Genomic DNA, 24,121 nt, shown 5'->3' with positions numbered 1-24,121 from the left:
TGCACGTTTTCAATGTGTGTGTGTGTATTTGAGTTTTGTCAGACGTGTATCAATCAGATATGATTATTTACGTCTGGGACCGACCTTTAACGTCACCATCCGAAAGACGTGACCAGGGCTCGAACCTCGAACCTCTGCATCAATTTGTAACTTCCCCACAGCTTGGATTACAGGCGCACGCCACAACGCCCAGCCAATGGCATTGTGTGTACACAGTATAGTACACAGTACACACGCATAGCTAGGCAACGCAGCGCGTAAAGAATTTTGCACGTTTTCAATGTGTGTGTGTGTATTTGAGTTTTGTCAGACGTGTATCAATCAGATATGATTATTTACGTCTGGGACCGACCTTTAACGTCACCATCCGAAAGACGTGACCAGGGCTCGAACCTCGAACCTCTGCATCAATTTGTAACTTCCCCACAGCTTGGATTACAGGCGCACGCCACAACGCCCAGCCAATTTCAATATTCGTACTGCGACGACTTGAGTGTATGTTGGATAGGACCGTACCATTTTTGACCGGGGGTGTGCCAATGAATGCAAGTGATCAAGAAGAGTTACAAAACTGAAGGGAGTGAGAAAACAAGGAAAGTGAGAGGGAAATTTATGAAAACAAGTAATGCGAGGAAAAATGACAAGAAAAGGAGAGAAAGGAGAAGAAGTGAAAACACGCAGCTGAGTGCGCTCACGATATGTAAGTTGAACACCCCTGCACCTCAATGTAGCAGCCCGCCACTATACACGTAGACTGTCGACTGCCTGCACGATGCGAAGACAGCGGCGCGTATTAGTGACTATGCGTTAAACGTCCCATTTCTATGTCTTATCTAGTAAGAGGAGCGTTTTTTGTACACAACAAATTGATATGAAACGTTCTTAAGTCAGTGTTCCTTTGTTGAGATAAGAAGACGCTAAAATCATTGCAAATCGGTATTCTGAAAAAGTTCTGAACGCGTTCTAGCCACTGATCTGCCTGGATCCTTCTTATCTTCAGCACGCCCATCAGTTTTAAGATCTTTCAAGATAAGACGGTTTTCAGAAATGACCGCCCCTGCTGGCGTCAAAGTATAAGTTTTACACGTCATGAGGAGAGTAGGCTACGAGTAGTTGCCCTAAGGCATTCTTTCACACCCTCAAAGTTTTATTTTTTTTCCAGAAGAGGAATTGGGTTTGAAATGATTTGCCTATAGATTGGCGGCCCGGGGGGGGGGGGGGGCACTTACATTGAGGAGTGGATACCATGCGCAACCAAAAAAACACGTAAAATTTTTTTTTTTCACGATAGGGCACGTTACGTACGTAACGTGATAAGGGTGTCAAAAACACAAAAATAATGAAAAAAGGGTATCTATTTTGCTAGGAAAATTACGTGTTTAGGGTCAAATTTGCGGGGATGATAAAACAAAATTAAAATGTTTTGTAAAGGATGTCCTTTTTGCGCCAACACTTCGTGTTTAGAGTCTGATTTGCGCGAGGTGTAGAAGGTGGGGTCGTACTAAACCAAATAAGGTAAAGCCGACGACCGAAGGACCCGTAACAATAAAACATTACTTGTTTCGGGGTTCATTTCAGTGAATATTTGCCAAGAGTATCGTTTTGTTTCCAATACTTGTTAAGGGCAGGTTTTCGCACTCCAATACTTGCTAAGGGGTGCATTTTGCAGAATATGGAAATTACGTGTTTGATTAGGGTGCTTTTCGAGACCCCATGGTCGCGCATGGTATCCACTCGTGAATGGAAGTGCCCCCCCCCCCGGGATTGGCGGAGTACATTCAACTGTTTTCTGGGAAAAAGACTAAACTTAATTGCTCGCATTCAATTCAATTCGACCAACAATTTTATCGCATTGCAGAAAAAAATTGAAATCAACAACAAATTATCTTTAACAGAAATAAAACATCTCTTTTTCAAAAGATACAATCTAGAATGGCAAAAAAGATGGAGTGAATCCCACGGCCTACTCAAATTGTACCATCCCACTGTTAATTCTCCCTTTTTTTGTTCCCTAATTAGATTCCACGAAACCATTATCCACAGACTCCGTTTTGGTGTAATAGGATTGAACTACGATTTAAAAAGACTTAATATATACACCCCACGGGACTTTGTGATACATGTAGGCCTAACAAATTTGAAACAGTTGGGCATTTCTTAATCGAATGTCCCAAATATAATAGAGAGGGCCATGCTACTTACTTTCAACCCGGCCCAAAAAATATGGATCTCTTAAAGAGTACTAAGGTAGAAACCCAATTAAGGTAGAAACCCAATCTGCATTGGTCCGTTTCGTTCTCAGAACGAAACGACTATATAAAGTCTGAATAAGGAGGAAGAAAGGAGTTTTTTCTCCTCCTTTCTTACCCTTGGCTGATTATCCGAGTTTCTTTATTTTGGCGATTCGCCAGGGGGACAGAAAGGAGATAAGGATGAAGAGAGAATTTCCGTTGTTTATTTGTTGGTTTGTTTAGTTCTAATTACAAATTTTTGTTTTTGTTTTTGTTTGTTTTTGTTTGTTTTTTGCACTTTCATCCTATACTTTAGTTTCGGTTTCCCGAAACCTGGAGTTTTATCAGGCCACAAATGCAGTTTACTTTTGCTCTTCTGTTGCAGCTTTAGTGTAGCAGAAGAAAATCAAACGTGCTGCAAGAATCAGAACGCATATAAAAGAAAAATAGATTATTTAAAAAAAAGGAAGGGAAATAAGAGAAATGAAAAAGAATTTTAAAAAAGAGAAAAAAGAAGAAATATAAGAAGAAAAGCATTGAAAACAGAAAAAAAAAGAAAAGAAAAAAAAAACAAGACAAGACAAAAAGAAAAGAAAAAAAAATAACATGAAAAAGAAAAAAAAGACAAAGAAAATAACAGAAAAGAAAAGGAAGAAAAAAAAATTAGAGAGAGAAGGAAAAAAGGAATGGAAAAAATATATATAATAAGCTACTGAAAATGAACAAAAGCTGTGGCAAAAATAGTCAATCCTGACTGGTTGCCAACCAAGGAAAGAAGAAGAAGAAGCATTATTATGACCGGGGTCCGGACAGAAATAAAAAAAAATCCAATAACTGTTTTATTGGTCGATTGATTTCCCTTAAATCTTCACCAATATTTTTGACTATTTTCAAGTAAATCTTTTTTTAAGGGGGGTGAAACGCTCACCGTGAGAGAAGACAATCACAATAAAACTTCCGTCATCACTGATCTGACGCTGGTCCGGCCGGGCGAATTTATGTAGGATGATAATCAAACATCTTCCGTGCTGCTGCGCTGATCCGAACTTGAAAACGAAGGAATCGAAATTATTGAAGTCTGAAGATGGCACTTTTTCACAAAATTTTTCGATTCGGGGTAAGGTCTATCATTGTCATTAATTAATTATGAAGTTTTGTTATAAAAGTTATATTAAATACGGTGGTCATCATTGATTTTGTGCTTGTATTTATCGGAATTTTGTAGGCAGTCGCTGCCAGAGCTACCCCGCGGTCTTTGTCTACGGTATGCTCTCGTGTAACTCTGCCGAAACCTCTGGCGTCATCACAAGCAGCATCCGCTGGTGAACTCGGACATTGGGCAAGGTTTTGCAAACGAAGACAAATATCCACAAGTGAGTAATTCAAAGTGTGGACGAGCAATTTGGAACTAAGATTGGAGAGGGACTAAGTAACAGTAACTGAAATAAAAACTGGGATGAGATTAATTAAAAGAGAAATCAAGAAAGAAATGAGGTATCGATCGTGTGATCTAGCCAGGCAGCTTCTTCTGTTCTAATCTAGAGAGTAAAAATCATTTACTGATGTAAGGTTACTCTCAATGAAGCCAGGTATTCGTATATATTCATGTGCGTGTAGGCGGCCAAAACCTGAAACTTTTGCCCCTGAGATTTCTACTTTCCTTCTAAAAGATCTAGCCCTAAATCATGTATGGGATAAAACTTCATTCCCGACATACACTCTCGTTGTTAATTTTAAACAAGAACTCATCCAAAAAAATAGATGAATATTGTGAAAAGACGGAAGAGACTTGCCCTATGTTTACGCCGCCATCTTGTTTCCTATTGTTCTTCGCCAACGTTACAGACGCATGCATCCTGTAACGTTGGCGAAGAACAATAGGACAACAGTCAAACTCATGACTTGAGTTGATTGATATAGTACTAGTAGAGAAAGAGTGAGGGGCCGAGTACAGAGCCCTGTGGCACGTCGAATTGAGATGAACTACGACCATCCAGGAGCACTTGCTGCTTCCTGTTATGAAGAAAGTTGGCAATCCAGTGGTTGTTATGTCCTCTAACTCCAATTTCCAGAGAAGGCGCTGATGACCCACCCTGTCAAATGCCTTGCTTAAGTCCAGCACTAAGATGTTTGTCTGCTTTCCATCTTGAAGGGTGTTGGTCAGGTCACTTACCATTCCTAATAATTGTAACTCACATGACCTGTGTTAACTAAAGTCATGCTGAAGAGGATACAGAATATCCTGGTGGTTTCCATGCTTCATGATGTTACTTGCAAGGATATACGTCTTCCAGCCTCTCGAGTGGTCTTCCGGCCTCTCGGTAGCAGACCTGTATGGGGGTGGGGGTGACTTCCTACATCATTATAAAAAAGAAATTAGATCTACATGCAACTTGTTTATTTGAGACCAGGTTTTTTTCATATCGCCTTTTGTTTTACTGAATAGGTTTTCATGAAATCTTTTTTTACACTGACGAATAGTACAGCTGAATGTATTTTTATACTCAATATACTTATTTCAACTTTGAGAGTTTTTTTTTGATATAGCAACAAAAATTCTATGATTTCTTTTGATAGATTTCATGGTACCATGAGTAATCCAAGGCTTATTATACTTTTTATTTTAATTTTGATTAAAGGAAAACATTCAGTGTATAGGGAATGAGTTTATGAATAAATAGGTCATATGAGACATTAACATCTGAGTTACTACAAGGGAGACCAGTCTATTGATCATAAAAGCTTTCTTTTAAATGTTAGAAAAATCAGTTATAATACATGATTTACAATGATGCGAACGAATTGGAATAGACTTTGTGTCAGTAATATGATAAATTGGAAAGTGATCTGAAAGATCAGAATGAATTAAACCACACTTATTGTTCACATCAATACAGTTTGTAAAAATATTAATTTAGCAGAGTGTCTTGTCACACATGTAGGTTTGTTTATAGATGAAAAAGGGCCATACGAAAAAAGAGTATTTAAGAATGAATTTGTCTTGTTATAAATATTATAATTGATTAAGTTGATATTGAAATCACCTAATAGATAAATGTCCTTTTTTGAGGAGTTAATGTCAGTAAGAATATTTGAAAGTGTTTCGTTAAATAAAGTTATATCAGTATTGGGTACTAAATGCAACCAACTACAAGAGATTTCTTTTTTGGTCAGTTAATTTCTACAAAAGTAATAGGCTATCACAGTGATCTTTACTTAATGATATTATATTGCACAAGTTATAATCAATGCCATCTCTTATTTATAATGCTACTCCTCCATTTCTACCAACTCTATCAGTGTGGACAAGGTAGTATCCATCAATATTATACATATCAATTGAAATATTTTGAAACCATGTTTCAGAAATCCTGACAACGATAAATTTATAATCTAGTGATTTCAGAAGAAGCTGTAAATCATCAAAATTATGAACAAGACTTCTGGAATTAACATGTAGTATAGAAAATTTTTCACAAGTAGAATGATATTTTTGGGATAAATTCATCAGAAAATATATATTTACAGGAAATATTGTTTGCATTGTTTACATTAAATGGAGATTGAAAGGTACTTATATCATTATAGTCATTCTCAGATTTATTCAGAGTAAAATGATTAATAGCAAAGGCATGATAATTGTCCTCGTCAATAAGCTTTTCTAAATGAAAGAAAGTAAAAATTGACCAAACATATTCTTCATTACTTACATAATTGTTAAAAGTAGAATAATTTAGTATTGCAGGAATCACAAAAGGCATTTTCATGATGAGATTAAAGTTTGGAACAGTTACTGCAAGTGAATAAATTACTTAAAAAGCATTCAGTAACAAGGAATACAAATACAATCAAGTACATGGAAAAGAAATACCCTAGGCTATAGACAGAGAGAAAAAAAAGAGAATTGGGGTGGGTGGGGAGCTGCAGAATGTGTATAAGAAAGAAAAAAGAGAAATTAGAGCGGAATCTGGCCCAATTTGGGTGCAAATGCCAAAAAATTGTGATCTGCACCAATGTGAAAGTACACCAGTGAGAAATGTATTTCTTTTTGGCAAGTTTGTTTTCAAGTCAAGAAAAAGGAACATTATGCTGAACGGAGTCTCCAGTAAAAACTCTGGTTTAGATGTTCCTGAGCTTCATGCTCACTTGTCCTTATTCTTTTGATAATTTCATCTTCATGTTTTTATCATAATTATTTTCTTAATATTCACTTTATCCTTGTCCCTTAATATTAATTTTTCAATATCAATATTTTCAGGTTGCCATCTGAATGTGGCTATTCAGGAGCCAGCACCCGACTTTGAAGGAACAGCAGTTATTGATGGTCAGTTCAAAGACATCAAACTTTCAGATTACAAGGGAAAATACCTGGTCCTTTTTTTCTACCCTCTAGATTTGTAAGTATAGTTAAATTTAGTATTGGAATTAGAATATTTGTCCATAGATCTTTTTCTGAGATTAAATAATGTGAATATCTTAAACATAAATATGAAGCATTTTGAATAAATATTGATTACCATAAATTTTTTATTGTGCATACCAACATAAATTGCATAAATACCTGCTATATTTCATTTTCTGTAAGATACTTGACTATTTTAAGAGCCAAATCTAGTTTGATGAGAATGAATATTGTGGAAGATTTTACCATTTACTTAGTTTTACAAAACAATTATTAACTCTTCATGGGCAATTTGAAATGCGGGAAATTATAATGCTACACACAAAAAATATGAAATTTGTTTTCTTTCTTTTTTTTGCATTAATGAAAAAAATGGTTTGACTCCATCTTGAAAATGAGGAATCACTTTTATTGTTTCTTACTATAGCAATCCAATCAGTTGCTTCTTTTTATGATAAAACCTAAAATGAAAATATCACCTGGTGTGTATTATGCCAAGCTGGGAGAAACATTTGTTATTGTGACACTCATAAATTGGAGGAAGATATATAGTCTTTTGATATTAAAGTTCAAGACCACAGGGGAATAACCCAATATGCAATAATCATGCAACCCTTGTTCTTGCCAAGAAATGCATTATTTATGCTAAACCATTTTTTTTCTCTCTTCCTGAAAATTCCAGTACCTTTGTGTGTCCAACTGAAATAATTGCTTACAGTGACAGAGCAGATGAATTCAGAGCCATTAATACAGAAGTCGTAGCGGCTTCGATCGATTCACATTTTTCACACTTGGCTTGGATCAATACACCGAGAAAGGCAAGGATTAAATCTCACAAAATATTATGAAGTGGTACTAACAGAATTTCTTTTTGTGCCCTAAAGGCATAAGAAGTTGCATAAGCATAAATATTTGCCAAATGTATATTACCTCTAAAAAGCACTTTTCGTTTTCAGTGCAAATTGAACTATGGGACCTTTGTTTGGATAAATGTAGACCTTTGCTATTGACCAACCATGCCCAGTAATGGAGTGTCATTTATTTTTCTAATGTCTTTGATGCAAAATTTTACACTATAGAGGGTTGGAAATGATTTACTTATGGAGTTGTTTTGAAGGCATTGTTCAAATTTTTTTTTTCATATTTTCTGTTGACTTTTTAAAATAATTTGCACATAAATTTCTTCATACTCCACAATAGCAAGGAGGTCTTGGTCAGATGAAGATCCCTCTACTCTCTGATATGAAGAAACAGATTGCTGAAGACTATGGAGTACTCCTTAAGGATGCTGGTATTGCATTAAGGTATGTTTCAGAAGGAAGGGGATGGGTGGAAGGAAGGGTTGCACACTACTGGTATATGATAATAATAGCTGGATTTATAAAGCGCTTTTTGCCAGAGGATACAAAGCGCTGCTATCATTACCCCGGCTTTAGCCTCAGCTACCATCACCGGCGCTCAGTGCATGCAAGGAATTAATCCTGCCGGGTACCCATTCATCTCACCTGGGTCGAGTGCAGCACAGTGTGGATAAATTTGTAACATACAGGTGAGGCTGCCTGACTGAAATCTCTTGGAACACAAAAATATTTCTGACTTGGGTGACATTGACTTTGAAGAGGAAGATAGCCCATGCTTTACCATAATGTCTTATGAAAATTTGACTCGACTTCTGAAGACTCAGCTATGAGCTTCAACTTATCGCTGAACCTACTAGGACAAGAAAAATGTAATGTTTACAAAGGTACCCAGATGAATTGCCCTTCCCTCTATGGCACATGAAGAACTAGATTGCAAAAGACTTTGGGGTTCTTTCTTCTAAAGAGTTAGATCAGTATCTTTATTTACTGTTATGCATTCTGATAAGAGGTATGATTGGGTGTTGGGGGGGCACAATAAAAAAAATGACACTCTGACGTTAGTACAAGAGGACAGTTCAGCGTGTAGAGTACCCCTCTAATGCAATAAGCACTGAACCATCTGTGTATTGATCAATGGAAATTATTCAAAGGTTTATTGCCAATAGAGAATGGTTCTTTGATCTTTGCTGGCATGGTAAAAGGCAGTCTCTGCCAAGATATGGGTTTTGTGGCATTCATGAAATGTTAACAGTGATAAGATATTACATATTTTTCATTAAGAATTTAGCCTATGACTTCTGTATTTTCCAGGAATAATCATTATGATTTCAAGGGATGACTTAAAAATGAAGATATTTTCAGTTCAGACTAGATTTGTTTTTTGTCTCACCTGAACGAAGTTTGGCAGAGACCTAGTGATCACTTATCCTGTTGGTCTGTTTGTCTGTTACAAAAATGTTCAAGTTCTTGTTTAACTTGCTCTCATTTCTTTATTTCTGCATCAGTTGTGATCAGACTTGGTTCAAATGATCCTTGGGTAATACCACATGTGTGTTTATGAGAATGGTAAGGTCAAAGGTCATGTAGGGGTCAAAAGATCATATTGCATATTCTATTTATCAAACAATTGGGTGAGACATGTGGTTTCGTTTGTGAAACACCTTGTGTAGTTTTGTTTTGATTAGGCTTGGGTGAATAAGTTTAATATCAAATGGTTGTTGAATTATTGTTTAGAGTTTAATTGTAATAACAATCCATCTTTTAACTGTTCCCTCTCTCTCTCCTTTTCATTTTTGATTATCCAATTACAGAGGATTGTTCCTCATTGACCCTGAGGGCATAGTTCGTCACATGAGCATCAATGACCTTCCTGTTGGACGATCAGTGGACGAGACTCTGCGATTGGTCAAGGCCTTCCAGTTTGTTGCTGAGCATGGAGAGGTCTGTCCTGCTGGCTGGACACCAGATTCAGAAACTGTAAGTCCCAATTTCTGTTGACTAATATACCAAAGTGCCAATCTGCATTATATGTCACACATTACTTAATACTCCATTACTTAATTCAGGGATTCGATTTTAAGGCGCGCGAGAGCGATCGCGCGCTACATGCGCGCCTTAATCCATTTTTGGTTGCGCGATTAAAAGCGCGCCTCGCGATCGTTGACCTGCGTGGATATGCCTAAAGTCGCCCTCGAAATCACCCAATATCATGCTTATTGCCGAGTAAATAACAACTCAATATGCTCGAGCTCCGCTTACCATTTAAAGATCATCTAAAATCCAACACTCAAAGTCATGAATAATCCTTAAAAATAGCGAGTAGCGCAGTTTCGAATTCCGACGTTGCATTATTTTTTCTGTACCACGTATTTCCATACACATGGTACCAAGTACGGAAAAAAAAATCAATGCAACGGTCGGGAAACAGTTGCATGTATAGGGGTCCATTATGACTACCACCATGTGCAATTTTGAATGCACATTTTTCCCCTACAGATATCACGATTCTGTGATTTAAAGAGAAATGCCAGTAGTTGCAGTAAACAATGATTTCATGAGAAAGTCTGTAAAACCAGGCCTAATTGTTAGAATATCATCGAGGATATAGATCTGGTACAGTTACATAAACTGAACTTTGTAAAATCTTGAAATCTACGCTGAAAAACGTTCACGCTGAAGATCACCAGCACAGATAGGCACACTTGGGACAGTGTATTATTATTGCTGGAATAAAGACCCGACGGAAGTGACCAAATCCGCGCTTATTTTGCTTATTTCTCAGCAATTACACAATTTCTCCCAGAATCCTTTGGCACATATTTTTTATTTATACAAACAGACACTTGGGTGGTCATTATATTAGATTCTGTAAAAAGTCACTTTGAGATCGTTACCAAAACTGGAACCTATCTTTAAATAATTCGAATTACTCAGGAAATAAATCCCTGAGACTTGTAACCTAGCATTGGTGAGTTGTCATTCGGCTTTGCTTTTCAAATGGCTTATTAACTTCCAAAATAAGTTACCTTATTTATTAATTATAACTAAAAAATCATTTATTTTCTTTTTCTAGGGGATGAGGTATTATATCAGACAATAAATCATCAAACAAAGCTCCATCTATTTTACAAGGCTGGCGGCAGGCTCACGCATTGGCGCTTTTACTAGCTAGCCAGTTAGAGCTCTGTCTCTGCCAGAGCTCTGGGGGACAATTCACTCAGTAAAGGCCTCAATGATGGTGATTTTCTGTTTCAGACAGAGTTTACATTTCATGAATATTATTCAAAACTGCCAATAAAGTTTGATGATTTCTTCATTGTCATGTATATTTAAGTTCTTAATGAATACATTCTCACCAAATTTAGACTCCCCAATAGAGAAATGAAATTTTCATGGAGATCTGCGTTTTCAAAGAACTTCAGGAAAAGTTAGGGGATGTGGGCCTTTATTACATGTACATGGCTGAGTACAGGGTATTGTACTGGAATAGATGGAGTAGAAATTAGATATTGAATTCATTTATATCCAAGTCCAACTCACAGTCACACACACACTCACTCACCCACACACATCCACCCACACACACCCACATCCAAGATTCTAAGCATGAAAAATAACTTTAAAAATCATACAATATTGAACAAAAAGTAATAATTCATTAATAAGTGAACAGGTATTCCTCAAAATACAAAAAAGTAGCATTTAAAAAGAGCCCCCGAAATGCAAAAAGTACCCCCCGAAATTTGCCCCAAAAATTTAAAATGGAGCCCCTGAAAAAAAAAATTAATAGTGACTTAACTCAAACATGTTTTGATAACACACAATCTAATTACAAAACATTGTAAAACGATTACAAATACTTCCTTTGGTTGTTGATTGTAACTTTATAGTACATACATTTCCTCCATCTGTTTTGTTAATTGGACAAAAAGCTCCCCTTGTATGTTGAAGAAGAGCTTTTTGCAGTGCTCCTCTACCGCTCTCCTTAAAAGATCTAGGAGAGCTATTTATTGCTCCCCTCATAATTATAAAACTGAGTCCCTGTTAATTAAGTTCTTTTTATCATTGCATAATCTCTCTCTTCCTTCTTTTTTGTGCCTTGGGCAATCTACAGAGTAGATTTTGTGCACTATCAATCTCCTAATCTATTACTATTATTAGAAGTGCTGTCGTCAAGAATGAATTGTCTTGTTGAATTCTAGCTGATGATGACATGGTGTCAACAGTGCTCTGCCCATGCCATAGAAATTGCTATTGTATGGTGTTGTCAGTGATACTTACCAAGTAGTGTCGTTGGAATTAGCTTAGTTTCAGTGAACCACAACATATTTGATGCCTTCAAAAAGCACAAAATTGATAATTACCTTATTGCCACTTCAGAAAAAAATAATGGCTCATGTCTGTATATTGTATTTCATCTTAGTTTCTTTCCTATAAATGGTCCTTATTTGCGATTGTCATACTGACCCTAACATACAAGTATGCAGCAAGCAGCAGCATGCCGGCAGTGTTATATGGCATATCAGCACAGCAAACTGTGCAAAGGTTGTACTGCACTTGTCTGTGCACTGTAGTGTGCACACACACCATTATTATCATGAGAACATCGCATTTCCCACAATTTGTTTGACCCTATTCTCAAAATGTTTTGCACTCCATTGATCTTTGAACTACAGTGACACAGTAATGGCATATTGTGATTTTTTTTCTTTTCTATATGTTTTGAAAGAGCAAGGTCATTTTTATATGTATGGTTTAATTTGCCTGAGCTCTGTTCTTTGTTCAAGTCAACAATCCAAAGTAAGATAATTCTATATTATTATTGTTATTATTATTATTATTACTATTATTGTTATTATTATTATTGTTATTATTAGTATTATTATGATTATTATATAATTCTTGTCAGCATCATAAGATCTCTCTTGGCATGTTGTATACAGCAGACCTTTTTTTCTCTCTGATGGTTTTGTACCAAACTGTCTACCTCCCTCTTGTGTTTGTTTTAGAATAAGCACATAACTTGATTTTCTGCTGTAAGCTTAGATGTTTAAATGAGGGCCCTTTGAGGGTGATGTGTTTGTTGGTCACAGAACCAAGATTGATAAAGTGAAATGCAAATGATCTACAACCACTAACCTGGCTGTAAACATGTATTATACCAGTAGAAATTGAGAACTGAGGAATAAGTATGTGTATTTTAGGTGGATATTTATGGGCACTGGAATTAACATTGGATATAAATTTCGAAATCGTGCATTTGCCCAAAATGCTCCAAAGATGGCCAGAGTCTGTGCAGGAGTTTAGAACTGCCATCAGAACTTTGTTTACTTTCTTTGAAATGCTTCCTGCATCTCTCACACTGGTGACAATGCTTCCCAACCTCAGCACGAGTTTGGAGATCTTTTGGCACTGGATTTGCTGTTATATCACAGTCGCATCCTTGCTTGATATTTGCGTGCCTGTGACAACAAACGTACATATGGATAATTGAGACCCAAATTAATTTATTTGATTTAGTCTGAACCAGAATACAGATGCTAGACAATTTAGATGCATTGGCTTTGAGAGACCTACATCTTTGATGACTGTTCTCTGTGTCTTCCTCAAGGTTGTTTCTTCCTTTAGGTCCACCTCCTTCCACCTCTTCTGTTTCTTTTGAAATCATCCTCTTACTATTCTTTCTGTGGCTCTGTCTACGTTCTTGTGATGACAATTACTTTATACATCAGTCAGACAGTCAAAGCAGCCGTGTTGACATCTTTGTAGTACTAGTAGCTACATATATACATGTAGGTTAGTGGTTTGAATAAAAATTAATTGTAGAGCCACCATAGAGAAAATGTGACTGAGGTATTATCTGTATCTCTCTGTCTTTCTTTCTAAATGTCTCTCGTTATCCCCCCCCCTCTCAGTCAATTGTTCTCAGTCTGTCTCTGTCCTCTCTCTTTCACTGTCTGGATAGCTGTCTGTATTTCTCTCATTTTCTCTCTCTCACTCTCTCTCGTTTCTCCCATGTTCCCTCCCCCTTTGTCTTTATTTCCTTGTGTTTATGTCTGCCAGTCTGACCTCATTTCTCTTTCTTTCTCACTACTACCTTGACCCTGAGCCCAGTGGGAGGGATCAACTCTATCCAGCCAAAGACATCTTGCAATTGGTTGTTTAGCCTCAAAACATTCCAGCTTTGTGAATTACTCGTTGGCTACAAGCCAAGTTTTGAAAATCCACCTGGGCATGTGGTATTGACATTCTCGTTTGGCACTGCCCCTCAAATGTACTTGTGGTGAGAAAATGAGTTTAACATGGGACCACCTGGACGATTCCATGTTATTTTTGGCATTGCATTACATATACCAGGCGTGGAATTATGTCTGTGAATTGTATTCGGAAATGCATGCAGCTGATGCCTAAAGTGTAAGACTCTGGGTTCATACATAAAGGCCTAGTTAAAGGGGAATGAAACCTTTGGAATAAATAGGCTTGTGTTGAAACACAAAAATCAAAGAATGAGAACAAAGAAAGTTTGAGAAAAATTGGACAAATAATGAGAAAGTTATGAGCATTTGAATACTGCAATCACTAATGCTATGGAGATCCTCTCATTGGCAATGTAACAAGGATGTGTAATGTCAGGACTATAAAATACCCTTAAAATGTCTCTGTTTTTTCTTGTGGTGATACAAACTCTTTATCCATGATGTATTCTTTAAAAATCTGTATTACATGCCCTCCTATAGAAAGAACACCTGTATAAACTACTGATAGAGGTGATAAAAGAGGCAATTTAAGTGATGGGGAGAGCAACCGCGTAGCCAGGATTTCATTTTGGAGGGGGCGGTAAATGCACGCGAAGCGTGCCAACACTTACAGAGCGCGCGAAGCGCGCTCCCTAGGGGGTGGGTGCAGGGAGGGGGAGATTCCCCCTCCCGCGCGAAGCTTTTAGTGTTTCATAAATTAAAATGAAAAGGAGCCGTTTCTCTTGTCTCTAGTACCTCCAATTCGGTTGACTATACAGTGCGTCCCAGAAAAAACGAAACCGAGATTTAGCGATCATTTATCATTACTTAATCATAAATAAAACAGACAAATGACCTACCAATTTAAAGCTTAGAATCTCCTCTTTCATCTGATATTACTTAGACTATTTTTCATTCACGCATGCGTGAGCAAAGACAATTTGAAGAAAGGATATCAAAAAAGCATTTGGCGGGGGTTATCTGGGTTTCAAAAAGAAAACCATATTTCTCAAAAGTTCAATATCTGCTCTTTAATTTGATACCTGGATTACAGAAAATGATCAAGATATAACAAAGTTCTGGTCATTTGAAATAAGGCTTGAATTTCAATAATTTCATAAAATGAAGAGGTTCTCCAGGCTGGCGTTCAAACTCACTCGACACTCCGTTTTGTTGACGATCAGCCGTGCATTAAACCTTTTGTTCACCATGCGATAGCTTCTGTGGGAAACCGGTGAAAACACGTTTATCTCATGAAATTATGGAAATACAAGCCTTATTTCAAATGACCAGAACTTTTTTATTTCTCAACCATTTTCTGTAATTGAGGTACCAAATTAAAGAGCAGATATTGAACTTTTCAGAAATATGGTTTTCTTTTTGAAACCCAGATACCCCCGCCAAATGAATTTTTGGTATCCTTTTTTCAATTTGTTTTTACTCACTCATGCGTGAATAAGAAATAACCTAGGTAATATCAAATGAAAGAGGAGATTCTAAGCTTTAAATTGGTAGGTCATTTGTCTATTCTATTTATGATTAAGTTATGATAAATGATCGCTAAATCTCGGTTTCGTTTTTTCTGGGACTCACTGTATTGCGATTTTGAATCTTGTTTTCAAAAGTGATTGTGAACGCACAAAAGAGGTATACAATGGAGGAAATTAAAATGATAATAACTCCGCGCGAAGCGCGGAAGCTAAAGTGTTTTATCAATTTTTCTTGCCATAAAAAGGGTCCCGAGAAAAGGGTATTCTCAAAGATAAATTGAAACTTTCTTTGGAAAGATCAGATTTGATTACAAACAATTAAGCATCAGTGCATATTTTTAACTCGCAAAACAGAGGAGAAGATTGGTAGAGGAAGATATTCCTCCCCGCACAGAGCAATGAAACTCTGAAATTTCAAAGGGCGGACGTTTCATCAAATGTAGATATCTCTAATACCCAATCGTCTCTAATTCAATTGATTTTCTAAGATTATTGAACTTCATTACAAGGAAAATAGTGCGCATAAAGTTGAAACTTCTGTGCTTTATTGAAATTATCAATCTATATAATAAAGGATGATTTTTTTTTACTTATCCTGAAGCGCTTCATTTTGAATATAAAGAAACTTAAGTGTCATTCAAAATTTCAAACTGAGGGTGCAAAACAGGACAGGAGATGAATGTATACAGGGAAATGACATGAAGTTTAATACAATTTGATAAAAAAATATTGTACTTTTTTATTTAATACGACACGAATTCAATACCTTCCTCTTTTTAAATTAGGAACCTGTTTGCCCCCAAATTATGGTTGTTTATAGTAATGAGCTGAAAAGCGGGAGAAGCTGACTTAATGGCGGTGACGGCAGAAACTGATATAAAGATTTTACCCGCTCGGAGCCGACCAGACCAGAAGTTGCGCGATCAATTGAAAAAAAGATAACTTCATATATTTACTTCGGCCTAACCTTACTCAAATTCATGCCCTAATGTATACAATTTTAACTTTAACTGGCAAGAAGCACATAGCTGGGGTGGAAAAACAGGGTTAGAGAAAAGGTGGGGGAACAATGCAGAACTTCAATATTGTCATTTAAACCGCGTGCAGCGCGGAAGCAAAATTCATATATGAATTTAGAGCAAGAAGAGTGAAGGAGTTTCTATTTTGAGAAAAAAATAAAGAATAAAAAGAAAAAACACAAAGCTACCTTTCTTCCCTTTCCTCCCTTCCCTTTTCCTTTTCTCCTCTCTTTTTTCCCTTTTTTTTCTTTTTGGGGACGTTTTGGGGGGGCGACCGCCCCCACCGCCCCCCCCCCCTGGCTACGCGCCTGGGGGAGAGTTGTTCGCAAGTAACATCACACATCTTTGTCGCATTGCCAATTTGAGGATTTCATAGCATTAGTGATAGCAATATTTAAATGCTCATAACTTTCTCATTATTTGTCTGATTTTTCTCAAACTGTCATTGATCTGTTTCTTTGATTTTTCTGTTTTCACACAAGCTATCTTGTTCCAAAGGTTTCATTCTCCTTTAATGTTTAGGATTCTACATGTACAAACTATTATCAAGGATTTCTATGTGCTGTTGTTGAATGACAATATTGTGATTTTAATGTTATCCAATAAATACTTTTTTCCCATTATGACTGTCTATGTGTCTCTGTCTTTGTCCCTCTCTTATTTCTTGATCCCAAACCTGTAGGCATCTATTAGGCCTTTAACCATGTTAAGTCATGTTTAAAAAAAAACAATTTGGATATAAATGATAAAATGTATGACATTTATTGATTTGTTACTTCATTTTCATTTCAGAACATTTCAGATTATTGAAGTACTGAGGAAAAGACAGAGAACTCTAGGAGATTTTTACATTGCAGAATTTCCAATTTGCGTAAAATCCAATCTTTCATCCAATTGTGCCAAATTGCTCACTTTCCAAGACCTTGTAAGAATAGAAATAATAAACATTTTTTGTTTAGTGCATGATGTCTCTATGCGCTTCCAAAGGACTTGGATATTATTACCATGGCTTTCGCTTGACAGCATTTTGCAGCACACAAGCTTGTAGCGTAAAGAAGTACAATCATTAATAAAACAATCACAGCCAATCAAAATCGTCATTGCATAAGTATGTCATTGGACACAAAAAAGTTCTGTAAACCAAATAACCAATCAGATTAAACATCAATTACAAATATGCAAATTTTGGAAAGTGATTCTGATGGGTTCTAGTGAAACAAAGAGTATGAATATGGACTTTAGTCTTTGCCTTTTGGCAATTAATTTCCATTCTCTTTTTATTTACTTGTCACTATCTGTGGCCTTTTTATTCTATACATACTATTTTTTTCCTGGCTGAATCTTTTCTTTAATATTTTGTTGCAAGTCATTTAACTCATACATACACAAACACAGTGCTTATTTCCTGTTAAAGGAAGCAATGATCCAGAGTACATAGAGCCAGTTGTTTTGACTCAATACATTATGTGTACTATGACAACTATCTAGTCATGTAGCTGTTGTGGAAAGGGAAGGAATATTCATGCTCTATTTAAGATGATTTTATTAGTGGTCGCATGACATGTTAACATTGTTTTTTAGAAGGTAATGTTTGACAAATCGGCAGTGATAGAAAAAATGAAAATGAATTATGATCACATAAATAGGAATTTAGGAAAGTATGTTCTGTTTTTATGTATATTTGGAATGATGAAATGACAAAGGGTGTGGAAAATATCAGGGCTCACAGAAATAAGGATTTGAGTAAACTTTAATACCAGTAATGATAGTTTTTTTTTAAAGCGTGCTTATTACAGGTACATTGAAACAATGTCTCTTAGCACTTTGGAGTTGTAATGCTACTGTTATTTTTTTTATAGAAATAAGTAATTTTTTGAGAATTTTTTCTTTTATATATTATCTTGAATAGTTTCATGTGTAGGTTTAGTGTAAAGAGCCTATTCATCATTTACAGAATTAGGTCAAACCTCATTAAGAGGTACATTCCTCCGGAGGTGACACCCATAAACATATCACACAGTTGTTTCTATAGCCATTAGTACTTCCTTAATGGTACTTGTAATGTTGTCATGTTAATTCACCTAAAGGGTTGAAACTTAAAGAGTTCGAATCGGAATAATGTTTTCTTGCAATCACCTGAATTCAGATGCTTGATAAAGTACTAGTATTCTAGGCCAAATTTAGATTTTTTGGGGAGGGGGGTGAGGTTAGTGCAGGTGAGGTTAATTCATGCAAAAACCATTCAAAGTAATTGAGTAAATTATTAACAGATATACCTAAAACATTTGATAACTTTTTTCTTGTTAAAACAAGATGCATTTTAATTTTCAAATGTGTGGGGTTTTAAAGTTTCCATCACACTTTGTTTACATCAATGACACCAATGAAAACTCTGAAGCTGATGCCAAATATTAATTTTACCAAGCCTCTTTTTCATTTTGATAGCAATATATCAGAGTTAATATAAGGTAAACTATGGAAAATTTTTTTTACTAACTAGAAATCAAATCATGTTTACTGTGTTAGGACAGAAGCAAACATCACCAGAACAAAACATTGTTACCCGATAGAGATGAGTGTCTTGCAATACAAAAATCCCATAAATTTATGACATATTTTGTATGATTTTAGCAGCCTTCTTTTGATACATTTTTTGTTCTCATTTTATATCCATGACATGATATTCAAACATACGCAGATTACGCACAGCATTAAAATGAATTGAGAGATAATTGTGAATCATGGACCTACTCATTTCATACTCTAATGCAAGGGCCCTTTAAAAGAAGGTAAAGTAGAATGATAAAATGGCAAAATTTATCAAACTACAGTGGAAATGCCACAACAACAATAACAAATCTTGTGATGTAATCTATGATCCCTCTTGTAAACATTATACAGAAGCTTGTTATTTTCAAATTCAGATTATGACAGACTTAAAACTGTATGCTATGGGATTTTCGGAAAGGTAAATGATAATTTGGTTTTGATACAACTAACCAACTGACTTTGGTAAAAATTTGTATTTCTGTGTAATTGAGTGATGATTTTGTTTTCCTTAGGCTTACTAACATCAGTTGATAACATGATAACCTAATTTCTATGTAAAGTGTATGAACTTGAAGGTTGAACTCAAGAAATACTATTTGAACTTCATTCCCAGCAAACACGCCTTCCCACAATGTCACTATCACAAAGTTGCAGTCTTATTTACAGCTGTTGCCAGACAACCCAATATGCGATGAAGAGATTTGTCGAAACAATCCTTTGCCTTGTGCCTTCCTTGAAAACGGAAATGACTTTATCTGAAGAAACTCGCATGAGAGACTTGGATCTTGTAGTGATGTTTGTTTTCATGTGATTGTTGCCAGGTGGAAACGACTCCTTATCAAAGTGTACTATACAAACCTACTTGCTTCAGGAAGTAAGGAGTATTACTTAAGAATAGTATTCCTGGATGCAGGCCAGAGGTATGCACTTTCGAGTAGTGCGTCGCACCTGTGAAAGAAAAGTTTGATATCTGAACTTCATACTAGTTATTACACATTCAGACACTGACTAAATTTCAGGGCTTCAAACGTTTTGATTAAAAGTTTAAGTTATCGCAAAAAAGTTTAAGTTATCGCAAATCCCAGAATTTCCTGACACAATTCCCACTCTGCCAATCAGATGATAGAAATCGGGTTATAACTTACCATTATGGAAGGGTTTAGACTGGAATACATACTCCACAGTCAGAATGCAACTGGATTTCTGGGCTTTGGTACCATACCATAAGTTTTGTATTGATTACAAATCCTAGAATTTCCTGACAAATTTGCCAGTTCGCCATTGTGTTGGTATTAACTTCCATTCTCATATTTGGAAACTATTATCTTTCATATGCAATTCGTCTAGTAGATACCAGGGCTTTGTAACCATGTCCTAAAACTTCTTATGAAATACAAAGCTTTAAATTCCATGATTAATTGGTTTATTTTCATTTGGTCTAATGCCAATTTGTCTTATTACCAATTCGTCAACTATCATTTGGTCTGTCATGAATTCGTCCACTATCCACATGGTCTAATTGCCATTTCGTCCACTCATCATTTCATCTAATAACCAGTTGGTCCAATAGCCATTAAGTCCATAAACCAGTTTGTCTAATTGAATAAGTGTTAGTTGGTCAAAATGAAAGAAAAGAAAATGGGTATTAGACCAACTGGTTATTAGATGAAATGGTCAAAGACCAACTGGTGATTGGGCCAAATGGATGTTGGACAAAATGTTGATGGACGGAATGGCATTAGACTAAGTGAAAATAGACCATGTAGTGAGTGGATGAGTTAGCAATAGACAAATTTGTAGTTTACCAATAAATTTGCCCATCACCCAATCAGAATGCATGATTTTGACAGCTTTTAGAAATTTAGATTGTAACTTGCTATTTACAAATCATTTTAGGAGTCAGGGTGCAGGTTAAGAAAAATAAATATCCTGTTCCATATACAGGGTGTATGAAATTTTTAAACACTTGAATCCAACTATGAGCTTAGATTTGAGTGATGATAAATTTAACAAGGGATTCATCTCTAATTTGTCATGAAAAAGAAAAGGTATGACTTTGGTGAGAATTTGCTCGAGGCAAGCTGTTTAGTTGTCTACACCTTCAAACCGATTTAGTTTCCATGCTTTACATTTTTTGGGGGGAGGCGCGCACCATTCAGATGTGAACATTTCCAATTTATATGACATGAATTTTATTATATTTTATTTTCCTCTCTTCATTTTTTTTCTTTTTTAAATCAGATCAAGCCTGATCCAGAGGGTTCCAAGTCATACTTTGAGAAAGTAAACTAATTCTGTCACCCATTGCCCTGTCCTTACATCACCATGACCAGCTCCGCCCATCTTCCAATTGCACTCCTCACTTATCCAGCCCAAGGAAAATTATCAGATGACATTGACCCATCACAGGATAGTGTAATGTATGCTCTATATTTCATTATAATTTGAAATAAGAAAAGTAGTTCTGAAGAAACAGTTGTTATTTTTTTCTTAACTGAGGCTATTTTCTTTTTCTGAACAATAATAATAATACAAAACATCAATAGGGCGCTTAATACGGGCGTTTCTAAGCGTGCTGTGTTCTGTATTTAACTTTACTTGGGAAAAAAATTCAGTAAGCATAATATAACAAAGTGTGACAAAAATCATTAAGAGAGAAGAAAAATACTATCAGATTAAAACTGGTGTGCACCTCCAATGACCGACCGACAACTGGGATTCATTGATTGAAAAGGTATGTTTTGAAAAGGTTGATTGAAAATGTATCTTTCTTACTTGTATTCATGCCAAATTACGCTTTAAAGTGAATGCATTAGCAATCTTTTAGTGCACTTTTGAAATTTACAAGGGTTATTATGACACTTTGGAGATGAATTGTACGTTACCCCTGTAATTTTCTCTTGTCATTGGTGTCTGCCATACTGATTCTATTGCTGTTATACCGGTATTCAATTTTCATTCAATATATGCAAGTTATTATTATGTATTAAAACACTCACCCATCATGTTTTCTGCTATATGATTTACATGTCAGCATTATTGATTTTTTTTATGTGTTAATCCATGATTTCCTTGTGAATTCATTGTGTACATGTATGATACAAAATAAAAACAGTTTGGAATAAATAAGGAAATTCCTCATTGTTAAAAAAAAACACTGATCCCATATAGATATTAAATAAGACAAATATTTTTTTTTCCATATAAGGATGGATTTATGTGAGAAATAGTATTCAAGAAAGTTATATTCTGTCATTTCTGTTTTCATTTACCTCTGTTATCTTTTGTGTGTGATTAAATCAACTTGATAAAGTGCTTAAATTATTGAGGGCTATACAGGTATTTAATTATCAGTTCTTGAAATTGCATTCAGTATTACAATCAGAGAATATACATGTACACTCTTGCCTATACTTGAATTTTCCCCATATATTTTGCAATTATGTGCCCTTTTACCTTAAAATTGTGCATCACTTGAGGCCCAAGCTTGCAAAATCTGATACAAACCACAACTAGCTTGTAACTTTATGATTAGCAGGTAGGTTTATAGGGAGGTTGCCAATGCCCTCTCGACTACTCATATAATTGTGTGCCAGGTTTATTATTGTTTTCTTTCTGTTTCTTTTGAAGTAACTCTCAAAGGAACCAGAAATGCCAGTATTGAAGTTAATCAGTCAGTGGCTGACCTTATAGGTGACAACAATTACTCTCTGGCCTTTTGGTTAAAGTGATATAATGGATGAATGGGTATTTGAACTCACAGCTTCATGATCTCAAGTCCAACTCTCTAGCCACTAGACCAAATGCCCCATGATTCAAAGACAAACTGGAGAAGTTTATCATAAAGTTACCAACGATATCAAGAACAAGTAGAATGTGGGAAGCCATGATTAGATCAATTGATTGATAAAATCAATCATATTTGTTTGTAAGGGCTTATGTCGAAAGGGTGGGTGCTGTCTCGTTAGGGTGCGTCAACGCGAACGCGAAGATTCGTCCAAAGCCCCCCCGGTTTAGCCGAAAGGGTGCGTCGGGAGCGCCAAGTCGCGTCGCGTTCACTGGAACGCACCCTTTCATCCAAAGCCCCCCCGGTTTGGACGAAATGGTGTGTTTAATAATAATGAATAAATGAATAAAAATACAAATATTTATAAGAAAGCTGAATATAAGGTATTTTGTCAAACATTGCCAATTTGCACATAAAATAGTGGATTTTCAATCATTTAAAGCATTGACAATTTGAGGAAAAGAAAGAAAAGTTCAACTAATAATAATAATGATAATAATAATAATCATAATCAGATAAAATCAGATACCCACCGCAAATCAATGCCGCGCTGGCGGCGCTGAGAGGTACAGTAAATGCTCTGCACGTACATGTAAGTACGTCCACACGTACGTGCGCCTTTATCGATTCGATTGTGTGAACGCGAACTTTCGTCCAAAGCCCCCCCGGTTATGCCGTTTGGAGGTGTTATCTTACTGACGCACCCTAACGCTCCCAACGCACCCTTTCGGCCAAACCGGGGGGGCTTTGGACGAATCTTCGCGTTCGCGTTGACGCACCCTCACGCTACAGCACCCACCCTTTCGACATAAGCCGTTTGTAAGACAGCCTCTGAGGTTTTATGGTGATTCAAAATACCACCCCAAAAACAAAAAGAAAAGAAATGAAATTCTATATCTTGCATTCACAGGCAATATATTTATGTGAATGTACAGAATGTACATTTTTATTATTGTGATGTATGAAATGACTATTTCATTGTGTTTTTGTGGTAATAAAGTAAGTTACCAAGTAACAAAAGGGATTAATTCTGTGCGATCTTGAAATGTGTAGATATATATAATTATATGTATTGCAGAAGCATGAAAATTTCACTATTTTCATACAAAGAATCAATGTTGAGGTGTTCTTGCATATTTTTCAAAGTGAAGTGATTATCAAATGATACATTGGCATTTGTTTGGTATAATAGCCTGAGTGCTATTCATTTACACTGGACATAAATTGTTTGTGAAATAAGAAATAAAGTTCATTATTCATTTTCTCCTCTACACCTTTTTCCCCTTGTGATTGTACAAATAAAGTTTATAGTTTTAAGAATGAAAATTCTACAAATGGAGTTCCTAATAAAATTGCAATGCTGAATGGAATACTCATGGTGTAATATGTTTTTGTTTTGTTTTATCCTAGAACCCTAACCCAAAACATTAACCTGTCAAGGATCATATTTATTTTTAACCATTTATGAGTCTTTTTTTTCAGATAGATCGATCTATCTAAAGTGAATGGAAAAGTGACAAAGTCATAATGGGTTAATTTTCTTCAA

At 35.9% G+C, this 24,121-nt stretch overlaps 1 protein-coding gene across 1 annotated transcript; it reads left to right on the top strand.

Annotated features, from left to right (window-relative positions):
* The first annotated feature begins 3,248 nt into the window (after nucleotides 1-3,248).
* On the top strand, nucleotides 3,249-22,201 carry LOC121425102 (peroxiredoxin-1-like). The gene is made up of 7 exons (XM_041621079.1): nucleotides 3,249-3,348; nucleotides 3,457-3,604; nucleotides 6,490-6,628; nucleotides 7,316-7,451; nucleotides 7,834-7,937; nucleotides 9,305-9,470; nucleotides 21,030-22,201. The coding sequence occupies exons 1-7, from the start codon at nucleotides 3,316-3,318 to the stop codon at nucleotides 21,078-21,080; spliced, it is 777 nt and encodes a 258-aa protein (XP_041477013.1). The 5' UTR covers nucleotides 3,249-3,315; the 3' UTR covers nucleotides 21,081-22,201.
* Nucleotides 22,202-24,121: the final 1,920 nt, after the last annotated feature.

Source organism: Lytechinus variegatus, chromosome 12, assembly GCF_018143015.1.
Source record: "Lytechinus variegatus isolate NC3 chromosome 12, Lvar_3.0, whole genome shotgun sequence".
Lineage (NCBI taxonomy): Eukaryota > Metazoa > Echinodermata > Echinoidea > Temnopleuroida > Toxopneustidae > Lytechinus > Lytechinus variegatus.
Note: the sequence above shows the minus strand (reverse complement) of the source record. Positions and strands in the feature narration are given on the sequence as shown.

Bases quoted from the DNA above. Each gene is read 5' to 3' on its own strand.
- LOC121425102 (XM_041621079.1), top strand. From the start codon at position 3,316: ATGGCACTTTTTCACAAAATTTTTCGATTCGGG. The intron at 3,605-6,489 runs GTGAGTAATTCA...CAATATTTTCAG, and splicing joins ACGAAGACAAATATCCACAA to GTTGCCATCTGAATGTGGCT. The intron at 6,629-7,315 runs GTAAGTATAGTT...TGAAAATTCCAG, and splicing joins TTTTTCTACCCTCTAGATTT to TACCTTTGTGTGTCCAACTG.